Genomic DNA, 25,089 nt, shown 5'->3' with positions numbered 1-25,089 from the left:
ACCTCTGTGCCATTCAGGATACACCAACTGCCCCCGCCTAAAATATTGATATACATGGATATAGGTATATGGTAAAGGTCAACTTGCCATTAGGGGGAGACACCTGTTGACATTCATAGACCCCATGAGGAAAACCCCCTGCTAAAGCCCCAAATAAATCAAATCAAATAAATCAATGTTTACATAAGTGAATCTGTACATTAGGGGTATCAAACTATTCCCCCAGTTGTCTTTATCTCAAACAGTCATCCCATACTTGTAGTTCCTTGTGGTCCTATTCATATGTTGCAGTATTTTACTAGAATTGTATTAAATGCGTATGGTTTATGTGATTGCGTTTTTTGCTTTTGCTTTGCTTTTACGTAACATTATGGGACTGCAAACTGAGCATGATGAAGGTTGTTAAAATATTCATGACAAACATACGATTATAAATGATCCTTATTCAATACAGTCTATATTTAAATCATATTATTTACCATTGTTATTCGAGGCTTGCTTTAGCCAAAATGACTTTTTGTGCTGTAGATAAAATAAGAAAGGATTTCAACCATTGTCAGTTTTGTATTTTATCTGTCTGTATTTTGCCCCCATTGGGAGGATTTTATTTCACTTCCTGTATGTTCACAAAAACAGGGAATGATAGAAAATCTCTATCATCTCATCGTCTCTATCCCAAATTAATCACAAACAGCAAATCACAAAAAATCTAAAGCTCCCCCATTCTAAAACAAGCTCTGGACACCAGCTAACAGCAAATCTTTTCAGCTAAAGACAACAATAATTTCCAAGGCAGAATATATATACTACAAAACATTATGATGGCATAAAAAGAAGCATAAAAAGAACAGAGAGAAACATTTTCTAAAATCAACAAATGTTAAACAAAAAAAAAATTTAAAAGCCAAATAATTTAAATTTACATAAAGAGTAAAATTTAAACAATGTTGTAACACTGTACAAATAAAAAAATATTAATAGGAAGAGAATGCAAGGAAGACAGATTTTTTCTGTTGGTTACATTGTTAGAAAAGATAGTTTATTTTTAATATATAAAAAATTAATTTATATATATATATATATATATATATATATATTACATATTTGATATAATTAATAATTTCGTTTATGGCCGGTTAGTGTATTTTTTTGTAAAATATAAATGAGATATTAACCTAAAAAATATATTTTTATTTTAAATATTTTTATTATCAAAGATAATAATAAAAAAAACAGTTAAAATGTTAGATGATATTACAATGTCATTTCGTTTATTTAATTGTCTTAGTAATCCTTATCACCTCAAGTATTTTTGTATGTATCAACAAATGAACAAATTTTGAAAAAATGAAAAAATCTAATTTGTATAACAATGAAGTAGCACTACAGGGCAGATAACGTTGCAAATTTTTTTTTGCACGTGTTAATGATAATACTGGCAAATTCTCATTAGCAATATTTAAGGTGCAATCTTTTTTAGCTCCTATACTCATATTCCTAATAATACATTTATAACAGACACCCAGGTTTCTATGAATACTAATGAACACATTGTAAAAAAAAAACATAATACTATACAATATTCCAAGTAATGATTGTGTAATAGGGAGTGTTATACTTAGCTGGCAGTGGTTGTACTCATTTATTTCATGTGACAATAAAATTATTATTATGATAATAGAAATGATGGAGAGGAAGAGGAGGATGAAGAAGAAGCAGAGGGTGATTGCTCTAAAATATTACACAAGGAGCCTGATGAGGGCAGGAAAGAGGCTCTTTAACTATTTAAATATCTATCTATCTTTCTGACAGTGGCCACGCCTCTCCTGCAGCTGGATTGGTAGTTTACTGGGGCTGCGTATGACGTCACTTACTGGGTATATAGGCAGGCAGCTAGACGGCAGCTTGCAGACAGTGGATGTTCCTTAGTAGAAGAGGTGCTAATTGGTTGCTGTAGTTTAGCTGGATCCTGCCTGCGTGTCTGTGTGTGGACTGTCCACTCGTATCAGCGCAAAAGCCTCTGGATCTAGTGGATCTTACTGACACTTTGTGAAAGCAGCCGGATCAACCCCCAGGTAAAGATGTTCACTTTGTAGCGCTGTGTGATTCGCTCTCAATAGGCACTTTCTATCAAGTATTAAGGAATTGTGCTAATGACTTAGTAAACTTGTACAGTGTTCAGGGAATACAATGTATCACTGTATGTATAATACGTGTATTCTTGTGTAAACTGGTAATGTAATAGGTAGGGGGACACTTAGCCTGTAGCTTATGTCATCAAATACACCAAGTTGTCAGCTCCTGTTCGCTCTGTGATACATGAGTGTGATCTATATTTAGAGCTGCAAGGTTTAGATAAACTGCCTGTAAAGCAATTAGTTTTGTTTCAGTAGAGCTATAATTGTAACATTGAAAATGAAAGATTTGTAAGTTGGAATTGTAGCTGGTGGTTGAGATCCCCTCCTCATTCTTTTCTTTGTATTCACAAAAGTCCTTACAGGATTTTTTATCCCAACTATATCATACACCCCTAAAAGGTTTAATGGGGGCAGGGTGTGGATGATGCGGGCTTATGGGTTAAATGGTTAAGGAGATGTTTTGTATTGTTAGTAAATTCCAAACTGTTTTCTAATAATCAGTAAACACTTGAGAAGTCAATGTAAAGAAAATCTGTGTGGGATGCAGTAACCAAATTAACTCACATTGAACAGGACACTAGCTGAAATAGGCTCATTTGGTTTGCTGGAGTTGGCCCAGAGTCTCACCTGGAAGTCATGGGGTGGTAAAACACATGTACAATGGTGTCCATTGCCTTTTCTCTGTACATAGGGAGAAAAAGGCAATGGGCACCATTGTACATGTTTTACAATTGGTTTGTGATTTGGTTTGCACAGTCTGTAGCCACAAACCATTACAAATTTCTAGCAATGTCAACCAGCAACCTGGCAACCAGGCAAACCTACCAACATCACCACTGCCTAAATCTATAAACTGTTGTTGGTAAGTTGATTCCACACCTTCCACTATTGTAGATATCTAAAGCTACGTGAAAGTTGTATAATTGCTAAAAATAATTTTGTCTATCTAGGAAAGAGTCATTAGTTGTAATAATAGGCCTAGTGTCTGCTTATACAATACTCAACAATGAGAATCCACAGATAGAAAATAAACTTGGCGTTGACTACAACAATTTTTCTGGATGATGAAATAGATCTTAGCAACAATGGTGATGGTTTAAATAATAATAAACACCTTCTACATATTTGATAGGACAAGTTGCTGGTGTTCGCTGACATACATACAAAAAACATTGCTTTATTTTATATTGTAAAAAACGAGAAGAATGATGGAATTTGTATGACAAATTTAGGCTATCCCTGGCCCTTTTTTCCACCAGCCGCCACTTTATCAGTATAGTGACCACTGTACTATTGCTGTAAACATGCCTACTCTTGTACCTGAAGTTTGTAATTTATTAGAGAAAATTGAGGGAATTGGGAGAGGAGCCTAGCTTCTTCTGCCAGAATTGTGAATCTATACATCCCTTCTTGAGTTTCACAAGCAGCTGCAACTGTTTCACAGGCCAAGAAACAAGGAGATAATGGGGCAATTGTACCAAAATCCCTAAATGTTTAACTCTTGGCACACCAGCATTCAGTTTGCCCAGTCAGAGATGCCCAGTACATCTGCAAATGTAGAATTTCTGTCTACAAAGGATAATTATGGAAAAGGTGATCTAGATTCATACAATACTGGGATGTTTTATTAAAGTGGCTGAGGGGTAGCCTGCTAAGATTTCCGGGGGTCGCTGTGTGGAATAAGGCATTATAATGGTGAGTGTAGGAGATGTGGTACCTCAGGGGGATGAGAGACGGCAACATAGCTTTCCAATCTGAGCTAATGTATGTGATTAGAAATATTGTTAGTGGTATTATAAAATATAAATAGTCTAATCCTTTCATTGCTTCTGTCCAAAGAAGAAACAGTTGTGGATCTGAAAAATAACCATTCTCAACAGACTATCTAAAAACAATGAGATGCAAAAAAGGATTTTGGATTAAGTAATGTATAACAGTTCTTCATTGTAAAAAATTTACTTTATTTTCTATGTACAAGGAAAATTGTGCACCATTTTTTCCAACTTTTGCACATGGCATAAACTTGATCAGTTTGACTCATTGGTTTATTTTTATTTAGTGCCGGATCCCACTATGGCTATCTGCTGCATCCTGAAAAGCCACAACTTTGATTTCACATTGGTGTGCATTGCGCACAACACAGCGCATTGCACATAAAAATAGGCATACTGTACATTTAAAAAAAAATGCATTTTGTGCATTGTAAAGTGTGTTTTTGGTTACCAGTAAGGATAAATGAAGAATTAATGGGTGCTGGCTATGTTTAACAACATCTGTTTTAATGAGGACACAAGGAGGACAACCCATGTTTGTGTCCAGCTGTTGAGGACACAAAGAAAATCTATTTTTTGTTTTTGCTGATTGTTAACCCTAAATAACACATGTAAAAGTGTATGACCAATAAAGCCACTCACCATGCATGTACCAATAGCCATTAGAATGCAATCTGTTGGTTGTTGAGCAGTTATCCACATGTGTTACAATCTAATTGTACAAATTCCTTATTTGTTGAGCTCTGTAGCTTCTGATTAATTTAAAGATGATTGTACAATCGCATTGTAACTAGCTGGATTATTTTAACAGATCTTGAAGCCTGCAATGCACAGTCTGAATTTCCTTAACATTTCAAGCATAGTTAGCGATAATCGGGCAAGCAGGGATTACAGTGTGTTTTTATGAGCAATAAAAGGCCCCCATAAAAGAATGCTTTTCTGCATTCTAAAATTTTATCACCTAAAAGAGGATTACTCTATATTTTTTTGGAAAGATTCTTTTTGCACAAATGGCATTCACAAAAATCAGATTATACTTATGAGTACAGATACTGTGCCAATTTTAAAACAACTTTCTATTATTTTGTATCCTATGTCAAATTTGGAGACTGGTCAGTTTATGGAGAGACTCGAACATACTACTGTTATATGTAGTGTGGTCTGTAAAGCAGAGTAAGGAAAGAAGTGTATCAGCCACAATTTTTAATGGGGAAGGTAAAGCAGCCAGTATACGATTCTAGCTGGGTAGCTGGGCAATTATGAAATAGCTTTTTCTACTAAAGATATAGATAGATAGCGATCTCTATCTCTATCTCTCTCTCTCTATCTCTCTCTCTCTCTATCTCTCTCTCTCTCTATCTCTCTATCTCTCTATCTCTCTATCTCTCTATCTCTCTATCTCTCTCTCTCTCTATCTCTCTCTCTCTCTATCTCTATCTCTCTATCTCTCTCTCTCTATATCTCTCTCTCTATATCTCTATCTCTCTATCTCTCTATCTCTCTCTCTCTATATCTCTATCTCTCTCTCTATCTCTCTCTCTATCTCTCTCTATCTCTCTCTATCTCTCTCTATCTCTATCTATCTCTCTCTATCTCTCTCTATCTCTCTCTATCTCTCTCTATCTCTTCTATCTCTCTCTATCTCTCTCTATCTCTCTCTATCTCTCTCTATCTCTCTCTATCTCTCTCTATCTCTATCTCTCTCTATCTCTATCTCTCTCTATCTCTATCTCTCTCTATCTCTATCTCTCTCTATCTCTATCTCTCTCTATCTCTCTCTCTCTCTATCTCTATCTCTCTCTATCTCTCTCTCTCTCTATCTCTCTCTCTATCTCTCTCTATCTCTATCTCTATCTCTCTCTCTCTCTATGTTGGTGTTACAGTTAAAGATGTACAAGCACAAAATTAAGTAGTCCAATGCTATTACACTATTACGCAGACTGGTTTGAAAAGTTTTGTTTGTGAGGTTAGAACACCCTATAGAAAAATCTAACTATGGCCAATTGTTGGGGAGACTTTTACAGCACCAGTGTTGGTGATGGGATAAAGAAGATGACTATAGCTGCAACACAAGATAAAGGTATAGATATCTATAGTGCCTCAGGGGTTAGCACTCTGGCCTTTGCAGCGCTAGTTCCCAGGTTCGAATCTCAGCCAGGACACTATCTGCATGGAGTTTGCAGGTTCTCTGTGTGTCTGTGTGGGTTTCCTCTGGGTACTCCGGTTTCCTCCCACATCCCAAAAACATGCAGGTAGGTTAATTGGCTTCCCCTTAAATTGTCCCTAAACTACATTATTGACATATGACTATGGTAGGGAAATTAGATTGTGAGCTCCTTTTGAGGGACAGTTAGTGACACAACTATGGATTATGTACAGTGGTGCGTATATTCTCTAATTGTATAGATTTCCCCTAGATGCTTTGTTTTTGTTTTTTTTCAACATCGAGAATGTAAAATTAAAAACTAAAAATGTACTTGTCTGAAATCTACACCCAACAAAATACAAATTTTAATTGCCAACACTGTGTAAAAACAAGACTGGATAAAGTTGGGTATATTGTCAGGGGTAACTGCCAAACTGTTTTGTGCTGAGACCAGTGGTCACTAGTGTACTGGCACAGACCCCTGGCCCATTGCCAAGGAGATGCCCACATCCATAGGCATCTACACAGGACATCGACGTGGTTGGCCATAGCACTTGTGCCCCAATCAATCCTTAGAACAATTGGATGGCAAATAAATTGGCATTTTAGGACTAAGTGCATGGTAGGATACAGAATAAGACTCAGGGTCGTTTCCAGGTATTCTTGTCCAAATACAGCCATCCAAGGCATCTATGACCCCCCAAACTGGTAAGTTAAACACAAGTAAATCCTAGATTTTTAACTCCTACTACATGTACTCAACTTTAATGCTAAACTAGCTTTTTGGGATATTAAAACAAATCTTTTTTTTTTTTAATTCATCTTAGTTCTTTTTAACCTCTTTTCTGTTGTACTATGGCATTCATCAGCCAATACACCCTGGCCTGCCTTAAGGGGTTACATATTTACTAATAACTAGTGGAAAAAGTAAGGTTTACAGATAAGGTCCATTGGCATTACATAAGTGTGGGTACCTTTGCTAATGGGCCCTATGCCATAGTTAAACAAGAAAGTTTTTAGATCTGGCCCAGGACTACTGCACAGAATAACAGACAAACCTGTTAAATTAAGGAGATTAAGGCGTTAAGGAGACAATCCATAATATGAATGCCTTTACTGAAGCTGCAAATATACCTTAAGCTTGCCATTTTAGAGCAGTCTCTAAGCAGTGACATGGGGAACAGCCACTAAGAATTCAGTGTTAATTGGTGTTGAATGAACTGCTGGAGGTCTAAAGAAAAAAAAGAAAAGTCTCTGGATACATGTGTGCATACTAGATGGGAAAGGTGTGGGTGGGCTAAAATTTGGCACCACCCTTTGGCTGCCCTTGGGGGGGCAGGGATATTATGATATTTAGTACCTAGGAAAAGAAAATTAATATTTTTTATTTTAGTTTTGTTTTTATGTTTATTATGTCCATCTGTTTATGTGTTTGCAGCAAAACAGACCAAAAATGCAGAGAATTACATCTTTGTTCAGAGGTAAACAAGTTATAGAAGTATGTATTTTTCTTTTTTTGAAGGGAACCTGTCATAAAACAAATGCAGCTGCCACTGTTAACCTTCCCTTGAAAATGTTCTGTCTGCCTTACTCTGGTACTTTGGGTCATAAACCTTGAAGCATATAACAAGTGAAGTTTAAAACTCTTAATCGCCATACTTATGGTGCTCAATCAATAGAGTTGTTATATAGACTAGACATTTGGCAAAAAAGGTTAGTGAAGGCAGACTTCGTTATCTTTGTCATGGCAGGTATATCCTTTTATTTTAGCACCTTGGAGATTGGTGCAAAGGTTAGCACCTCTTTACAATCTAGGTACCTAAAGGGCTGGATCCTCTAAGCCACAGTCATACAGGAGGAGAAGAGGACGCTGTCCAATGAAGCTTCCTATATGTAGTACAGATCATTATTTTAAACTCCCATTGTGGAAAATAACAGTTCTTACTAAAAATAACAATTTTCCAATCTCGTATTTAGTTAAACTTGGTGCGGATAAGGTTGATCAATAGTGCTACTTATGGTGCCTATAGGAAGAAATGCAACTTTAGAATTACTCTTAATTTACACCTATTTCTTTTTACATCCTGTTCTGTCTGTGTTTCAATTTCTCATCACAGCCTCCTGTCGCAAACACTGTCACCAGATAGAAGATGTTGAAAAATCTCCCCAATAGGGACACATACAGGAATAATAATGTCTCCAAACCCATATCAGACTCTCTATTCATGATTCTCCAACAATAATACAACTGTCTTAAGCCATCCTAACTGAAACTATTCTCTAGTATGATTAAATGGAAGGGGTGGGCACATACATAAAATTTGGAGTGTCTAGGCTGCATGATTCACTTATTATAAAGAAAAGTAGTTTTATATTGGCTGACTATTAACTTTTTTTATAACTACTTATATATAAATAGCTTCGTGCTTTTTCCATTAGTTATGCTTTAGCATGTACCACCCTTGCCATGTCTTGTACAGCCTAGAAGGTACCGACATTTTACTGAGCGTTTACAAGGTTTGCTGCTGTAGGCAGTACGAGTTGCTGGGAGTGGGTTGTGGGAGCTGATACAAGGGTGATTAGCTGCGCTCTCAGGGGATGTCTGTATAATAAGCTATTTTCTGGTGCTTGAGCAAAGTGCTACTTTCAATCACTTATGCTCCTGTGTAAACTGTAATAGGAGAATTACAGCAGCAACATAGCTCGGCCACACAGAGAATCGCATTTAATCTTGTTTTTTATTTATTCTCTTGCAGAATCAGGAATGGTGAACAACCGGACGTCGGAAAGCACCACCGCAGTCACCAATAATGGTTCCCCTCCAAAAGCCTGTGCAGGCTGTGGGGGGAAAATTGCAGACAGATTCCTTCTGTATTCTATGGATCGGTATTGGCACACTCGGTGCCTGAAGTGTTCCTGCTGCCAGGCTCAGCTAGGCGAAATTGGCACTTCTTGTTACACGAAAAGTGGTATGATCCTGTGCCGAAACGACTATATCCGGTGAGTGAACATGGACAAGTTTTAAAGATGATTTATTTTAATATTCACTAATTTTAAATATTTCTCTTTCCTCCTTGTTGTAAAAGACCTATACTGCAATGTTTAAGGGGTCCCAATGTCTTTGGTTTCAGTCACTTTATTGGTTGGACTACATTTTCAGACAGCCTCCCCTTTGCTATTAGTCTAAAAAAAATAAGAAGCATTAAAACTACACCATGCTGCAGTTTTGAAATTGATATGAAAACAGGTAATAGCTGTGCATTGTTCTGACCTTTTTTCTTTATTGCTCTAAAAAACAAAGTCCTGGCAGCTCACCTTGTGCCAATTCTTTACTAGTGAGACAAAATTATCCAAATCTTCTTATGTGTCTTGGGAGACCCATTGGCCAACCAAGCATTGCCATCATGCAGATCTACAAAATAGTATTTTGGTGTCTGCCGTGTCAAGTGCTGTAAGAGAAGTTTGGATAGCTGTCAGCTAAAGCTGCTAACGATGTAGAAAACGTTGTAACTTAATAACAGACTGTAGATCTATAGTGTTTATGGTTGTCAAAAATAAGAAGTGTTGAATAGATCAGTCACATTATTTACCCATGTTGTCTCATGCAGCCTAGCTTGACCACTGTTTGTCTGCTCCTTTCCCTAGTTTTAGGTGACCCTGTCTAGCTATTAGTAATTGCAAATATAGCACCATGTAGTTTTATCTGGATATATGAAGCAGCATTTGATCAAACCAATAATTGCACAATCAAAATACAGACCTGTGTTCTCACATTTAATTTGCCTAAATATCTAGGGCTTCCAGTTCTGAAAAGAATGTAAGTAGCTTAGTTTAATTTGTACTATAAACTGACTTCCAGGGCTAGTATACTCATTTTCAGATAATTCTGTTTGAGATTATAGGATTTATTTAAATATTGGCTCTTTTTTTGTGGGGCTGAAATTCTCATTTGAGTTTTCACTCTGCATCCCACCTTTTCTACAGCAGCTGCAGTAGTGCTCAACTTTTATATGGCTCTTTAATTCCCAGGCAGAATATATTTACAAATCTATTTTCAGATCAATCTGAGGATTTTGTGTAAAACTAATGAGGAACTACATAATTTACTTCAAGGCTAGAAAGTACCAGTTGTAAATATAGACTTTAGGCAGCTGGGAGATATACTAGCTGAAGATAGATGTATATAGCAGTTCTATTTTGTATATGGTACAAGGAGCTCTGTACTAGATGTATAAGGTAGATACTGACCCTATTACTCATTAGGCTTCCCATTCCTATTGCATGTATTACTTATCCTGCCATCAGCCTTCTGTCCCTAGGCAAAGTTTGGATGTGGCATGCCATTAAATTTATAGTTGTAAGTAAACATTCAGAACCATAGATACTACATATGCAAACATTCATGTAAATCTTCCTGTAAGAAACTGGAAATATTATTTTGAATATCTGGTGATGGGAGATCCAGCTTCTTGGATATTGTGTTGTAGGTTAAAGAATGCTCACACCAGTGGATTTCTAAGACAGGAAATTGTGTGCAGCAAGCAATTATTACATGTCACTTTTTTCTTGTTTCACTTAGGGAAAGATTTTCTTTAAATAAATCCTGTAGAGGATCTAATATGGGGAGAGGGGGGACACCATAAGGCCACTGCACTCACATCCCAACCCACCACTCTTGGTTGCTGGAGCACTGGTACTGATACAGCCTTCTTTCTTTCCACTAATATAATCAATAAATACGTTTTTGTATGAAAATGATTGGGTATGGTGGTGTTAAAAAGTTTAGATTTTCTAAAAAGAGGGTTAAGCTTAGGAGTGATGTCAACAGTTGATTTTCTAGAGAAATTTACTTTCTGGTTTGACAAAATTTTCTAACTGTTAACATAACACCAAAAACTACCAACAATTACTTTTTTAACTCTAATGCATATGTTTTGGCACATTTATTATGTGCCCCTTTCCTGCCTGTTGCTGCATAATGACAGGCAGGAAAAATGGGTAGTTATTGGAGAAATGTTTTTTTTTTTTTTTTTTTTAGCCTTAATACAAATAGTTGCCCTTAAACTGGACAAAAAAGCATCAGGCAGGATAGAGTATACAAAATATGTGTTAATGCATTAAATCAAATGAGTAAATGTACAATTGTAATCACATGTGGGCAAATGATCATATTGAGGGACCTTTTATTTTGTCCTGTATGTATTGACAGCTTCTGGTGCCTGCTCATCATCGTTACTTTTGCTTGTATTACACAAGCAGTTCAGATGCTGTATAAGGCCTGATGAGGTAAGTATAGTATAGTTTGTTGTCCAGTGCCAGGAAACCTCCATTTAAAAACCTGTCTTATGATGCAGTCGCACTGGTGAATCCATGCTTGTTTAATAGTGTTTGTACTGTACTGGTGTAATAAACCCTGCACAGCCCCCTATGGCTGTATTAAACCCTGCAGAGTTCATTCGGAATGCTGCACTCCTAGTTTAGTCACATCAACATGGAAGGGTCTTTGAATATTAATTCTGAAACAACTGAATCCACCCCCCAAGCCCTTTGGCAGGTGAAGTTACTTGTTGGCGTTATTGAAACATATGGCATCAATTAAGCCGCTGTTATTTTCTATTAAGTTCAATTCCATTCCTCACCAGGAGGGATTCAAAAACCTCCAAAATTACCATCTCCTCCTCTCCCTGAAGCTAGCTGTATTAACCGTTAGTGTGCAGGCATGGGCATTGAATCTTGCTTTCCTGTTGAGTATGATTCCAGAGCAGCATATAGAACCTGCAGGAAAGCCACAAGCCTGTGCAAAATGCCTAAGGTAGATATGCCTCAAAGGTTTTCTATACTTTTTTCAGCCTTTTTAATGGCAAAGCTTTCTTTAATTACAGCCCTGTAGATCAGCTCTTTGAAGTGGCTGTGAGAATACTCCAAGTGTGTTGTTGTTGTCCAGCATTGCCGGCACACATTTCTTGAACCTATTTGTTTCCAAATGATTTCCCTGACCAGGTTGCTCCACTTCGAAAAATAATTGAAGCACTTCAAGGGGAAGGGGACTTTCAGATGCTGCTTCGCTTTTGTTAGATAACCATTTGGCAGAAAGATGAGGGAGAAGACCACCACCACTGGTCAGATTTGTGTATGAGGGGGATGTGTACAAGTTTTCTAAATATAAATGTGGGGGCCTCTTTGAAAGGAGAAGGGGTAATAGAAGAGTTGTTCTTTAATGTTATTGATACCATGATCCACAGCTGTTCACTTTATCATATGTTTATAGACCAAGCCCAAAATGAAATGGATGCCTTTGGATTCTTTTATTTATGCTCACACCTTTTGCTTTCCCAGCTGCTGTAACAAAGCTAGTACTACAGTCTTATATCCAGGCATTGTTGTAGGGCACCTGCCCTTCCTGCACCCGCTCATGATCTGGGAACCCTTTCTTATGATAAAAGAGAGCTGTTCTTGCCCACTAGGCTTCTTCTTGTTCCTCCCATCTAATTTGATTTATAAATGAGTTTGATTGTGGCACAGTGGTGATAATGGAAGCAGAGAAAGGAAGTTAAAGCCTTTGAAAAGTACAATCCCAGTGCCACCTTACTGTGCCTTTGGGTTCTGAGTTCAAGGATTACAGAGAATAAAGGTTCAGAGTTTAACATTAGCTTTTGTTTTATTTCTTGCTATTGAATTATTCATAGTATATGTATAGTGTTCCTGTTTGGGTTAGAAAGACCCTGTTAACTTAATCAATTGCAGATAAAAGCACAGAAAATCAAGTATTTCAAAGACTTTCTTGTAATTTATCCTTTTTTATAAAGTTTTTTTTATTTTATTAATTTGCAATGTGCCGTTGAACTTGTTGTAATGTTACCTATTCCAAGAGAGTCTGTTTGCTGCAGTGCCTCCTCCTTGCAACTCCTAGCCTCTTCCCTAGACAGCTTGCTGCCTATTTGCAAATCCCAGCTCATTCTCTGCACTACTTTTTTCTTTTTCTCTGTATACATCTCTCTGCAACTGCCTCCTCTTTGCTCTTTTCTCTTCTAGGACTGTCTACTTACTGTCTGCACTGGAAGCCATCTCCTCCATTTCTTCCTTTATCGTTTCATATATTATTTTGTTTAGCTGTGGGGGAAGGGGATAGGAGGAATAATATCTAGGGATAGGAGGAATAATATCTAGTGTCACTTGAAAGACAGATCTTATTCTGCTGGTGCTACTAACATCATCCAAAAAGGCGGCCGCTATCAATCGTCTTTGGGCTTTAAAACGTATACATGAGGGAGACTGTTACATGTAAAATACAATAGTCATATATAATTTTATGGGAAAAATTTTGCTAACATTATTAGTCAAGATATTTTAGTGTCTCTAGTGTATATTTAGGTTTACATTTTAAGGTGAGGTAAATAAATTCTCAAGATGGTTTTTTTCAATTGCAACTAGAAACAATCAACAATCATGAGAACCAATCTCAGGTTTTTATTTGGCTGCATCACAGGAAACCTCCTTGAGTTGATGAATGAAACAAAGTGTTTAGTGCCACTGCTGAATGGTGCTACTGTTGGTGGTCATGCCATGTATATTGAGTCAATGAGATGAATTGGATTTTTTACAAGGGATCACAGCTGTTTCCCCAATATAAAAAAGGAACCTAAGGTGTCTGCCACCTCTTTCATTTTTCATGTAAACATTCAAATTTGGTTAGCACAAGCAAATGTACGAAAGAAACGTTAGCCTGGGTAAAACTGTCGTTTTCTCACACCCCCTCTTCTCACTTTCTCTCTGAAAGACACATTTCTTGTCCAGCCCCCCCCCCCCCCCTTCTTCTTCTTCCCCGCCTAAATTACTGTTTAAATTAAGATCGAAAATTCATTACTGGGCCCTTTTTATTAGATTGGACGGCAGTTTGGCGGCTGCACTAGAATTGTGTCAAAGAGCCAGGGAACAGGATATTAAAGGCAAACTCGCATCAATTACACGGCCGATTCAGATGAGATTTTCAAGGAGACCGAGGGAAAACATTTAATAAAGGCAGAAGCTCATTTAATAGTTTTTTTTTTCTTTTTCCTTAAAGTGGTATGAAGGGAGGTGAAGAAAACGGCTGTGTAAATTTCAAGCTACTTTCTCCTGTCTTTATTTGCTCAACCCAGTTGGTGGGGGTGGTATGTATATATAACATGGAGGAATATTTTAGTGGGCAGATGCAGTTGTACAGGAATGACAGTCCTTGCAAGATGATGGTAGTCTGTGTTCAGCTGATACTAGAAATACAGCAGAGGTATGCTTACTTCACCTCCAATCTGAGTTTCAAAAAAATCTATTTTCTTTTAGCAGCAAATGCAGATCTTTGTAAGCATTGACACTATAGGACAGACTCTTATTACCAGCAACATGTTTTTTCCCATGTTTTACGCCAAGGTATCAATACTTTGTCAGCAGGGTATCATTGGTCTACCACCAATCTAAAACCCTCTACAGACGTGAAAACATTTGTGATTGTTTCCAGTAATATAATAACGAACAAGTGCTGTAAACACAGTGCCGTTCTGTTTTATGGAGGGAGAGGATGAGCTAGTGGCCGGTGCTGTGGCAAAGTTGAGTGACCACTGTACTCATGCCAGATTTTCACCCAAGATGAGCACAATCTTTAGTTTGGGCAAGATTCACCAGTGTACATGAAAGTAAACTGGACAGAATAGAAATAGGGGCTGCCATTGCTAACTACCTTTTGAAAATGCTGTTTTCTTGACTTTTTTTTTTTTTTTTTTTTTTTTTGCTGATGCTTTTCTATTTTTAATGCCTCACTGTAACATTTTCATGGGTCTATTCACCCACAGGTCATTAACAATAGCTTCCATGTTTCTTGTACGGGTAGAGGCAATGAGATGATTTGACATACAAGTGCCGTGGCGTACATCTTGGTGTGGGATGGAAAATGATATTGGATCATTGTTGTTCTTACCTGTCTGATTCATCTTTCATCAAAAAACAGGCCTAATTGGCTTGGCTTGGAGATCCTTTCTCATTCACCAGACTTGTAACAGTGTTTCTCACAACCATTCCAAACTCATAATAAACTTAATAGGAAATAAAAATTTTTGTTTATTTATAAACATACATGTGTCTGCTCTTGAAAATATCCATGTATGAGATTTGTTCTGATATCATAAATATATTATCAATTTCCATAGATCTTTTTCAGTGCTGTTCATCTAACAGTCCATTGTCCATCTAAAAGACCATGTCTTTGCAGCATTTCTCCAATAGAATGACAGCAGCTGCATGAGTGATCACAAGTTAGGGCAGGGAAATCCTGGATCCATAGAAGGATGCAAGGATGCTTGAGACTATACTAAAGAGGATAAAAGTAGACCAGATGTAGGTGCCCATACTGATGATTAAACTTTACCCAATGAGACAGGGTTAATGATCACTTATCATCATCATTGGAATTGAGGATTGATCTGCTTTGCCAGGTTTACCCTTAGCAGGCCAAAAGTAAGCTTCTCCTATAATTACTCTGGAAATGATTTTGCTACTCATCTTTCTCTTGGAATTTGGTATTTACGATCCTCCTGGGATAAACTCTTCATAGTGTGCATGTCTTTCCAATTAATTAGAGTTAGTGCTACAGGGCAGCAAGGGCTGGGGATTAAGTGTGCAGTGTAATCAAGTAGCATCAATCAATATTCATCTACTTTGAAAATCTCATCACCTACATGAAGACTTGCAAAACAGATTAATAAAGAATGGGGGTGCTGGCTTTTCAAGTGTTTGAAAGTCTACCCAGAAATCACTAAGGACAATATAGGGGCCTTTAATAACAAAAAGCAAATCTGGGTGTATTTATCCTATGCAAATGGGGCAAGTTATACCATTTTTGTGGATGGCAGATGCAAAAAAGCATTTTAGGGCTAATGCTGCTATAGACACATTTATATTTGTAATGTGATGGACCCTTCCATACAGTCATTTCCTTTAGGCTGGGTCTACACGGATGTTTTTAAAAACGCATGTAAACATTCCTATTGCGTTTATATGCGTTTTTATGCACCTTTATTAGCGTTTTTAAGCTTGCCTTTAACACGTTTACGTTTTAAGTGCTTAAAAACGCGGGAAAACGTCCCCTTAATTAATGGAAGTGTTTACCTATGTTTTCTCACATTTTTGGGTGTTTTCCAGCGCTTTAATTTTTTAAACGTTGCAAGCAACGTTATAGATAAAGCTCAAACAAATCACAGTTGAATGCCTTCACCAGGCAGGGGTCAGTAGGTGATTCTTGAAAAAATTCTCCATGTCCAAAAGATGACTGTTGAAATCAGACTGGCTGTGGAGGTTAAAACATCTAGTACTGCAGTTACAGAGCATGTTAATGTATCTGGTGAAAATTAGGTATACAGTGAACAAAGGTAATGCGCAGGCAACAAATGCACTTAATAACTATGGTTGGCATTGCCACTGTTGGTTGCCAAGTCAATCATTCTTCAATAAATAGGCCACATTAAGTCCCACTACTTCATGATAGTATCATAAAGTATAGTTGATTGTGCAAAGTAATGCTGTGCAGCAACCTCGAAACTACATTTTTTTCTCATAACGGATTCTGTTAGCAGAATGGTAGCAGTCTGTCATCTGATCTTTTACCTAATGGCAATCTTTGCATCCACAGCAGTATTAAAAGCAATAAATTTAGTTGGCCCTGGGTATTGCCGTATGCACCCCCTTCCTGCTTAAAGGTTCTGAAGCTACTATACCACCAGTACTTTAAATGACAGCAACCTTAGGCTATTAGGGACTAACAAAATCCCACAGGGCCAAGGCTTCACAGTTAATTTGCAGCTAGCCAAAGATCCTATGATCTAATGACCAAAAATCCCACTTATTATGGATTGTACTTTAAAAATGCATGATTGTTATGGCTGGTAGTGCATGTTTATGCAGCAAATAAATGTCCCTGGTAGTGGCCTCAGAGATGATAGCGATTGCCCAAAAAATATTGTAGATTGTGAAATGTCCAACCCAATAAGTGGCAGGGGCCTGTAGTCATGTTTTTTTATCTCTTCATGTTCAGCTATCTAGATATCATAACTATAACTATATACCTGTGTGTGTTACCCACTTGAAGATTATGAATTTGATTACCATTCCTTTGTATTGCATCAATTTCTGTTCTATACATATTTCTAGAAAAATGGATGAAACAAGTCTTTATATTCTACTATTTTTTTTTATTTTTTTTGCTGTGGAAGGTTTGTTTGTTGTTAGCCTGTCCAATAGAATTAAATCACGATGCCAGTATTTGGTTTATAAGGCTAAAGAAGGCTTTTTTTTTAAAGCATATAACCTTTATTAAGCATACAATCACAGAACATGGTGTGAGACTAATGCTTCATAAACTGACTTTATTGGGTGCATCCAGAGGTTCCTGACCAATGATACGTGTACCCAAAAAATTTCTCTTTTCTCCCTCTACGGATAAAACTATAATAGAGAACTCAAAATCATCATTCATTTTCTATCATTTACAGTTAGGTGTATAAATATTTGGACAGAGACAACTTTTTTCTAATTTTGGTTCTGTACATTACCACAGATAATTTTAAATGAAACAACAAGTTGAACTGCAGACTTTCAGCTTTAATTCAGTGGGTTGAACAAAAAGATTGCATAAAAATGTGAGGAACTAAAGCTTTTTTTTACACAATCACTTCATTTCAGGGGCTCAAAAGTTATTGGACAATTGACTCAAAGGTTATTTCATGGGCTGGTGTGGGCAATTCCTTTGTCATTAATTAAGAAGATAAAAGTCCTGGAGATGATTTGAGGGGGTGATTATAGGTGTGTAGATGGAAGATTTTGCTGTGAACATGCAGTCAGAGGAGCTCTCCATGCAGGTGAAACAAGCCATCCTTAAGCTGCAAAAACAGAAAAACCCATCCGAGAAATTGCTACAATATTAGGAGTAGCAAAATCTACAGTTTGGTACATCATAAGAAAGAAACAAAGCACTGGTGAACTCAGCAACGCCAAAAGACCTGGACGTCCACGGAAGACAACAGTGGTGGATGATCGCAGAATCATTTCCATGGTGATAAGAAACCTTTTCACAACAGCCAACCAAGTGAACAACACTCTCCAGGAGGTAGGCGTATCGATATCCAAGTCTACCATAAAGAGAAGACTGCATGAGTAAATACAGAGGGTGCACTGCAAGGTGCAAGCCACTCATAAGCCTCAAGAATAGAAAGGCTAGATTGGACTTTGCTCAAAAACATCTAAAAAAGCCAGCACAGTTCTGGAAAAACATTCTTTGGACAGATGAAACCAAGATCAACCTTTACCAGAATAAACAGCTCATGATCCAAAGCATAGCACATCATCAGTAAAACATGGCGGAGGCAGTATGATGGCTTGGGTGTGCATGGCTGCCAGTGGCACTGGGACACTAGTGTTTATCCATGATGTGACACAGGAGAAAAGCAGCCGAATGAATTCTGAGGTGTTCAGAGACATACTGTCTGCTCAAATCCAGCTAAATGCAGTCACATTGATTGGGAGGCGTTTCATAATACAGATGGACAATGACCCAAAACATACAGCCAAAGCAACCCAGGACTTTATTAAAGCAAAGAAGTGGAATATTCTTGAATGGCCAAGTCAGTCACCTGATCTGAACCCAATTGAGCATGCATTTCACTTCTTGAAGACTAAACTTCTGACAGGCCCACAAAATTAGAAAAAAAATTGCCTCTGTCCAAATATTTATGGACTTAACTGTATTTGTTTGGAAAATGCATACAAGTTAAAAGATCATTTATTTCTCTTTCAGTTTATTTGGGAACAGCGGAGCATGCAGTGCATGTGGACAGTCCATCCCGGCCAGTGAAATGGTGATGAGGGCACAAGGCAGTGTATACCACCTGAAAGTAAGTCTATGATTGGTAGGGATGGTTTTGTCAGTGTAGTACAGTGAGATCTATTTGTAAAAGATTGAAGGAACATTTCTTTTAACAGCAAATTATGCCCTTCAATCTTTCCAGAACAGAAGAATGAAAGCTTTAACTTTATTGCCAAAGTCAACCAAAATAATTTATACATTTGTTTTTTTGGAGAAAATACTGGTGAACTCCAGAATTACCTATCCCTATCTGTAATTAATTAGGTCCTTTCTATCTCCAGTGCTGTTCTGACAAATAGACCTTTTTTATTTTTAACTTCATTCCAATAAACTGTCCACTGATGTTCGTATATGTTTCTAAACCTCCATTTAATTTTTCCCATTTTTCTCCTTGCAGTGTTTCACATGTGCCACATGCAGGAACAGATTGGTGCCAGGAGATCGATTTCACTATGTCAATGGCACTATTTTCTGTGAACATGATCGGCCTTCTGGCTTACTGAATGGACACTTAAACAGTCTTCAGAGCAACCCACTACAGAGTAGCCCCATGCTACCTGACCAGAAAGTGAGTGCACGGCCTGTGATTATATTTAGATCAAATATGTTGCAACACCAACTTTTAAATATGTCTTATTAGCCTTACATGAGCTAGTCCACTACAAATCAGATATTTTAGTAATAGATCAAATAGATTGGTAGGGTTGGTCAGACCCTGGCATTTTTTTGTCTTGGATACTCCAACGTTGAAATCTCCCTCTTCTAATTCCTGACTGTTTTCATATCTTTTCATCTGTTCCCTCCTACCTTTAAGTGACTTAACTACTCCTGGTACATTCTAATTTTTACATAATATAGAGTAAGTAGATTTCAACGGGGATAGTGTGAACCCCTAAAATGACAACAGTATTTGTGCAGAACTCTGCACAGAGGCTTTACCAATCTTCCTTAAGAGAAGAAATAAACTATCAAGTAGTTAAACCTTTCACCAAACACTGAAAAAGCAAAACTTGTTGAACTGACTATTAAAATAATGTGTACAGTTCATTGTGTTGATTAGTTCTTACTGTGCAAACCTCTTTTATTTTGCTTTTTGGAAAACATTTATCTGGAGTTGCCCTTTAATTTTTTTTCTTACATTTTTCTTTTCTGTGTCATTTTGAGACACAGGTATCTTGAAATCATAAACGTGGTGTTACTCTTTACTTTTTTTTTTTTTTTTTAAGGTTCATAGGAAATATATTTTCACTTTAATCTAAGAATCTTTCTCTTTTCTTCATGTAGGTTTGCTAGGGAAGTGCAAGCTGTACATCCTATGTGCCTTTTGTTCATATTTCATCAGAGACACATTGTTGGCGTATATAAAGACCCTTTAAATATTATATACATAAATATATATTTTCCTCCTTTAAGTTTAATCAGGTGCAGTGTTGACACACGTCCTTTTTTCCTGACACAGACTGTTTCCAAACTGGAGGAGGATAAAAACTTGTAAATAAACTGTAATATAAAACTATTTTGCAAAGTACAGTCTAAAACTTTTTGGACAATAAAAATGATGACAAGTTGGTTAATTTCCATATAGGACTTGTAAAATGTTCAATGCTGAACATCACTGGTGCAATCGTAGCACAGACTGGCAAATGACAAGCAGCTGATGTTACCTATTCCACGCACAGGACAAAAATGGATTCTGTTTGGTTCTTCTGCTTCAGTGGACACTTGGTGGATCCTGGCACTCTTTAAGGAAATGTCAAAAATGTTTTAACCTGAGACATTTGGGAAGATTTGAAGGATGTGTATATTAGTATACCTTGCACAATGTTGATCACAGCTGGTGGGTTAAACATGACTTAAACCTTCTGATTAAAAACTGATATTGTAAGGCCAGGTGGTGAAGTTGGAAATTTGTAAATATTATTTATTACCCATATTTTGCTATGAGGTCTTTGTGTCCAAGGGGTACATTCAGATTTGAGCTGAATCATAGAATAGGATCTAAGGGTCACCATACATAGATTAATTGTTACAAGCTGTGTGGCAAATGCGAACATCACTTGTGATGGGCCTATGTAGTATAACCAGTTAACAGAACAGACCAATGATTCTTTTACAGGTAAAATATCTGAGCATGCATGCCTTGCTTCCCTTTATCAAGATATTAAATTGTTACCATGTGTGTGCTTGCTCCATTCATTAGGTAAATTGCTGTGATTGGTCAGTAATTTAGTAAGTTATTGAAGTAGTGCAGCAATTTTGGAAGGGACAGTCACTTCTTGCCATTTTTTTTCCTAATGACATAGCTAACTTAACAACAGTATTACTTTAAAAAGCCTTTTCCAGTCCAACTATTGACATAATTGCATGTTTTTTTCACATGAACAAGTGCTTTACCCCTGAAGGAAAAAATAACAGGCCCACTTAGGTGTCACACTCTTGAGCTGCCTATCTTTTGGGATGTGTATTTTCCATAAATAATTTGCTGATTACCTATGACCAGACTAAGTCTTAAGGTGCTGGTCCTGGTTTTCCCTGGCAAAGTGAGTGCTTTTGGGCAGTTCCTCTTCCATTCTGTCCAAAAATAATTCTCAAAGCTATCGCACTATGTGTGCTAATCTGACCTTAATTATGCCACAGTTTCATGTCCTGCCTTACAATATCAAATGAATCTTTAAGTTAAGTGCACTTTGATCATATAAGTGTGGGTTAAGGGAGGTGACTGGGCTAATAAACTGCTTTTTTTACCTGGATCGTGGGACCTGAAGTCACTGCAGAAGCACATCATACCTGCCTATGTTTTCATTTTCCATGTATTCTCTACACAGTTTTGCAGCTGCATATGGCTGCTCTGTGTCAGCAATAGTCTTGCTGTGGGAAAAAAAAAGATCATGGGACAAGTCTCTACAAAGTACATGGCTTTTATTGAAAGTATAATGACAGTGCTCAGACCATTACCTTGCATTGAGTTGAGTAGTGATAAAGAATAAATACCGTGTTGCACTGTAAAGCAGGAAGCACAGCAAACCTATGTATTTAGTGAATATGGCTCCTCCGTGTTCATAACAATTAAAAGCTATAAAGAAAATGAATGATATCATTTTGAGAGATTTTTACAGAAACTCAATTTATGTATCCTTCAAAAAGGAATGCTTTTAAATATACATCCTTTGACTCTTTAAAAAAGTTTGGCTAAATTGTGTAAAAAAGGTTCTTGGTGACTGCATAGCAAATGTGTCCTTCTGGATGTTCTATCTATACCAAGAGACTCCAGATGCTGAAAGTTGTAACCCACCAGCAGCTGCATGGTTGTATGTGATCCAGCCCCCGTCTACACCAACAGTAGGCTACACACTCCCTCGCCTTTCTTCCAAACCCTCTACAGCACTGCATACACTGTTAGCACTCTATTAATATTTTTGTATCATTGGAGAATGGTTTAACTTATGTTTATGAAAGACTTTTGTCTAAAAGTTGCATGCTGGGAAGCTGCAGTGAGAATGTTTTATCTGGTTGTTACAATAAAAATGAATAGATAGAATTATTAAGTGGAAGTGTTTTATTATTTTAATATGTTTATGAAGCAAAAAATTATATCACAAGGCTTAGGGGGAATATTTGATGGTTTATTAACTATTAGGCATTCTTTTTTTAATACTTTTGAAGGCAAAAGGTCTCCACAGCAGTTATGGAGTACGCAATCCTACTAATATTGGATGGACATGGTGCCAATTGTCTTGTTTGTGCATAGTTTTTCTAAATTTTTTTTTTTCTCAACAGCTCATAGTATATCCGTATGGTAGTACCCAAAACCACAGATAGCTAAAAAAAATCATTGGTATCTATTAAACTCTGAAAGAACCCAGGGGTTGCATTAAACCCCAGTTGAAAAACATTGCATTATACCTATAGGTACATTAGATTTGTCCAAAGATGGATTTTATGGGAAACTGTCTGCTGGTTCTCAAGCGAGTTCTTGGAAAGAAAGGTACACAACGATGCCCTGTTTTTTAAACTAGAAATTCTCTTACTAATAAAAGCTCATTAGCAGCCACTATGAGACAAAGACAAATAATGAACCAAAGTGTTTTTGTTCTCAGTGGGTTTTAGTTCACCATATTAAAAAAAAAAAATAAAAAAAAAAAAAATATATATATATAAAAAACAGCCTTTACAGTCACCTTCTGAAAATGACAGGGGTCATGCTAATCCTCTAGCTTTAACAGTTACTGAGTCTGATCTGAACATAGGGAGTACAGAAAGGCTGCATACACAATATAGAATTGCTGAGCAATGTAATGAAGGTAGGGACCACATGAAAGCTAATATTGTCAAAGAGAGGTCAATTATGGCCAGAAACGTGTTTTGCTTATTACAGACTCTCCATCATAAAAAAGTGCATGGAGTTAAATCAGATTTTGGACAAGTGTTAAAAATTCAGCATATTCTTGTTACAGCACTGGCAGTTTCCAAAGTAGGACTGTTGGGTTTTGGTGCCAATCTGGTAAGTGTGAAATTTTACAATGGTAAGGCAGAGAGTCAAATGTTAGGATTTGTATAAAATGCAATCTGAGCAAATACAGAACAATACCAGGTATTGTAAGTAACTGAATGCAACTTTTATATCTGCACCTGACAATCCTTGTTTTGGTATAACTGAGAGATGGAGGGGCACAAAAAATGATGTCCGAGAAAGCCATGCAACTAGCATTTTAAAAAGCTTTTTCTCATAGTAGGTTTCCTTTGATGTAAGAGGGGCATGCTGTATTTTTGGGACTAGAGTTGTGCTAGGCAAATACTGTGCAACCATTTATTTCAATAAAAACAATGAATTGAAAAAAATCTTTTAAGACTAGGACCTTCAAATGGAAAAAGACAAGTCTATTTATTGATCTCTAGCAGCAGTGGTGGGAGATCAATGGCTACAATGAGCAGTACAAAGCTTGCAGTGTTGGCATTGCAATCGATTCTTAATCATATTTCTGCCTAAATTTGTTCAATATTAAGTAGTGCACATTTGGAAACCGATAAAAAATTGAAATTTGATCAGAGAATGTTTACTTTTAACAAAGCACACCAAATATAAGGGTGAGGTTTTAGGTCACTGTGGTTCAATCTATATTTACCCTAAAACTTTATTCATTCTTGCTTACATTTTACTTTCAGGATGAATTTACCAATGACACTTGCAATAATCAAACTCAGAAACATACATATTTCGTTTTCTGCCGTCTGAAACATTCATTTGTCTAAACGTGCAGCTCAGGCAGTCAAATGACAGGAAATAGAAGACAAAAAAAGTTTTGAGACTTGTTCAGAAAGTTCTTTCTTGTAATTGTGACATTTTCGCTGCATATTCCTGCCATACATCTGTTTCTGCTGCTGCCCCCGGGGCTTAATGTATATGCAAAACAACAAGGCTCGACATGTAAGTAATGGAAAAGACAAAATATTGTGCAGTTTATTGTTGAGATCCTTATTGTGTGTCATTTCCAGGCCTGGGGCTAAAAAACAGATTGGTAGCAAAGATTTTGATCTTAATAAATATTAAAGAAAATTATTTTCCACCTCTGCCATGTCACATTTTTGTATTGCTGGCTAATTAGGTAGGCAAAATGATGTTTTGCCCAAATCCAAGAGAGATTTTAGCAAACAAATTTGATGCATAAGGAGATGGGATACAATGGTAAAAATGCTGGAAGAGCAAATGATCACTAATATAGAAAGAATTTTCCTGGAGAACGTTCATTTGTCCTTTTCAAAAATGTGTGTTTTATGAAAGTGAAAGGATTAAACTTAAAGGAGCAAGTTTTAGAACATGTTAAATTGAGAAGTCACCTAAAAAAACATTGCAAATCTGTCAGATAAAAATGTCTCAGGTGTCCTTTGCTAACCAGGGACACCAAAAGGCCAGAAGGCCCATCAAGGAAGCTCTAGAGGGACAAGCCAAAGCCGTAGGGCCAAGTACCCTCAACAGCCTGATTATGGTACTCAACATCTGGTGGCATTAAAAGTCATGCTCCTAATTTGGAGATCACTGATTAGCATCACTTAAGCCTGGGTATAGAGTGCCGAGGGAAAAGGTATGATGTAGAGAACTGTAATTTTAAGATCTCTCCCCATCTTCCTGAACCAAAGCCAGAGTGTCGT

At 37.0% G+C, this 25,089-nt stretch overlaps 1 protein-coding gene across 5 annotated transcripts in view; it reads left to right on the top strand.

Moving 5' to 3' along the window:
* Nucleotides 1–1,913: 1,913 nt before the first annotated feature.
* LOC140344095 (LIM domain transcription factor LMO4-B) overlaps nucleotides 1,914–25,089 on the top strand; it is a 91,905-nt gene continuing 68,729 nt past the window's right edge. For 2 of the 5 annotated variants that reach the window (XR_011923483.1, XM_072431028.1), the window contains exons 1-5: nucleotides 1,914–2,075; nucleotides 7,495–7,537; nucleotides 8,813–9,056; nucleotides 18,874–18,970; nucleotides 19,340–19,510. Coding sequence is in view for 4 of the 5 variants with exons in the window: in XM_072431028.1 (XP_072287129.1) it covers nucleotides 7,510–7,537; nucleotides 8,813–9,056; nucleotides 18,874–18,970; nucleotides 19,340–19,510 (540 nt within the window). In the remaining variant the exon portion in view is untranslated. Of the gene's footprint in view, nucleotides 2,076–7,494; nucleotides 7,538–8,812; nucleotides 9,057–18,873; nucleotides 18,971–19,339; nucleotides 19,511–20,202; nucleotides 22,481–25,089 lie in introns of those variants that run through there. The other 3 variants (XM_072431031.1, XM_072431029.1, XM_072431030.1) reach the window with 3 other exon arrangements.

The sequence above is a fragment of the Pyxicephalus adspersus genome, chromosome Z (assembly GCF_032062135.1).
Source record: "Pyxicephalus adspersus chromosome Z, UCB_Pads_2.0, whole genome shotgun sequence".
In the NCBI taxonomy this organism is placed as follows: Eukaryota; Metazoa; Chordata; class Amphibia; order Anura; family Pyxicephalidae; genus Pyxicephalus; species Pyxicephalus adspersus.
This window is presented reverse-complemented; position numbering and strand designations above follow the sequence as displayed.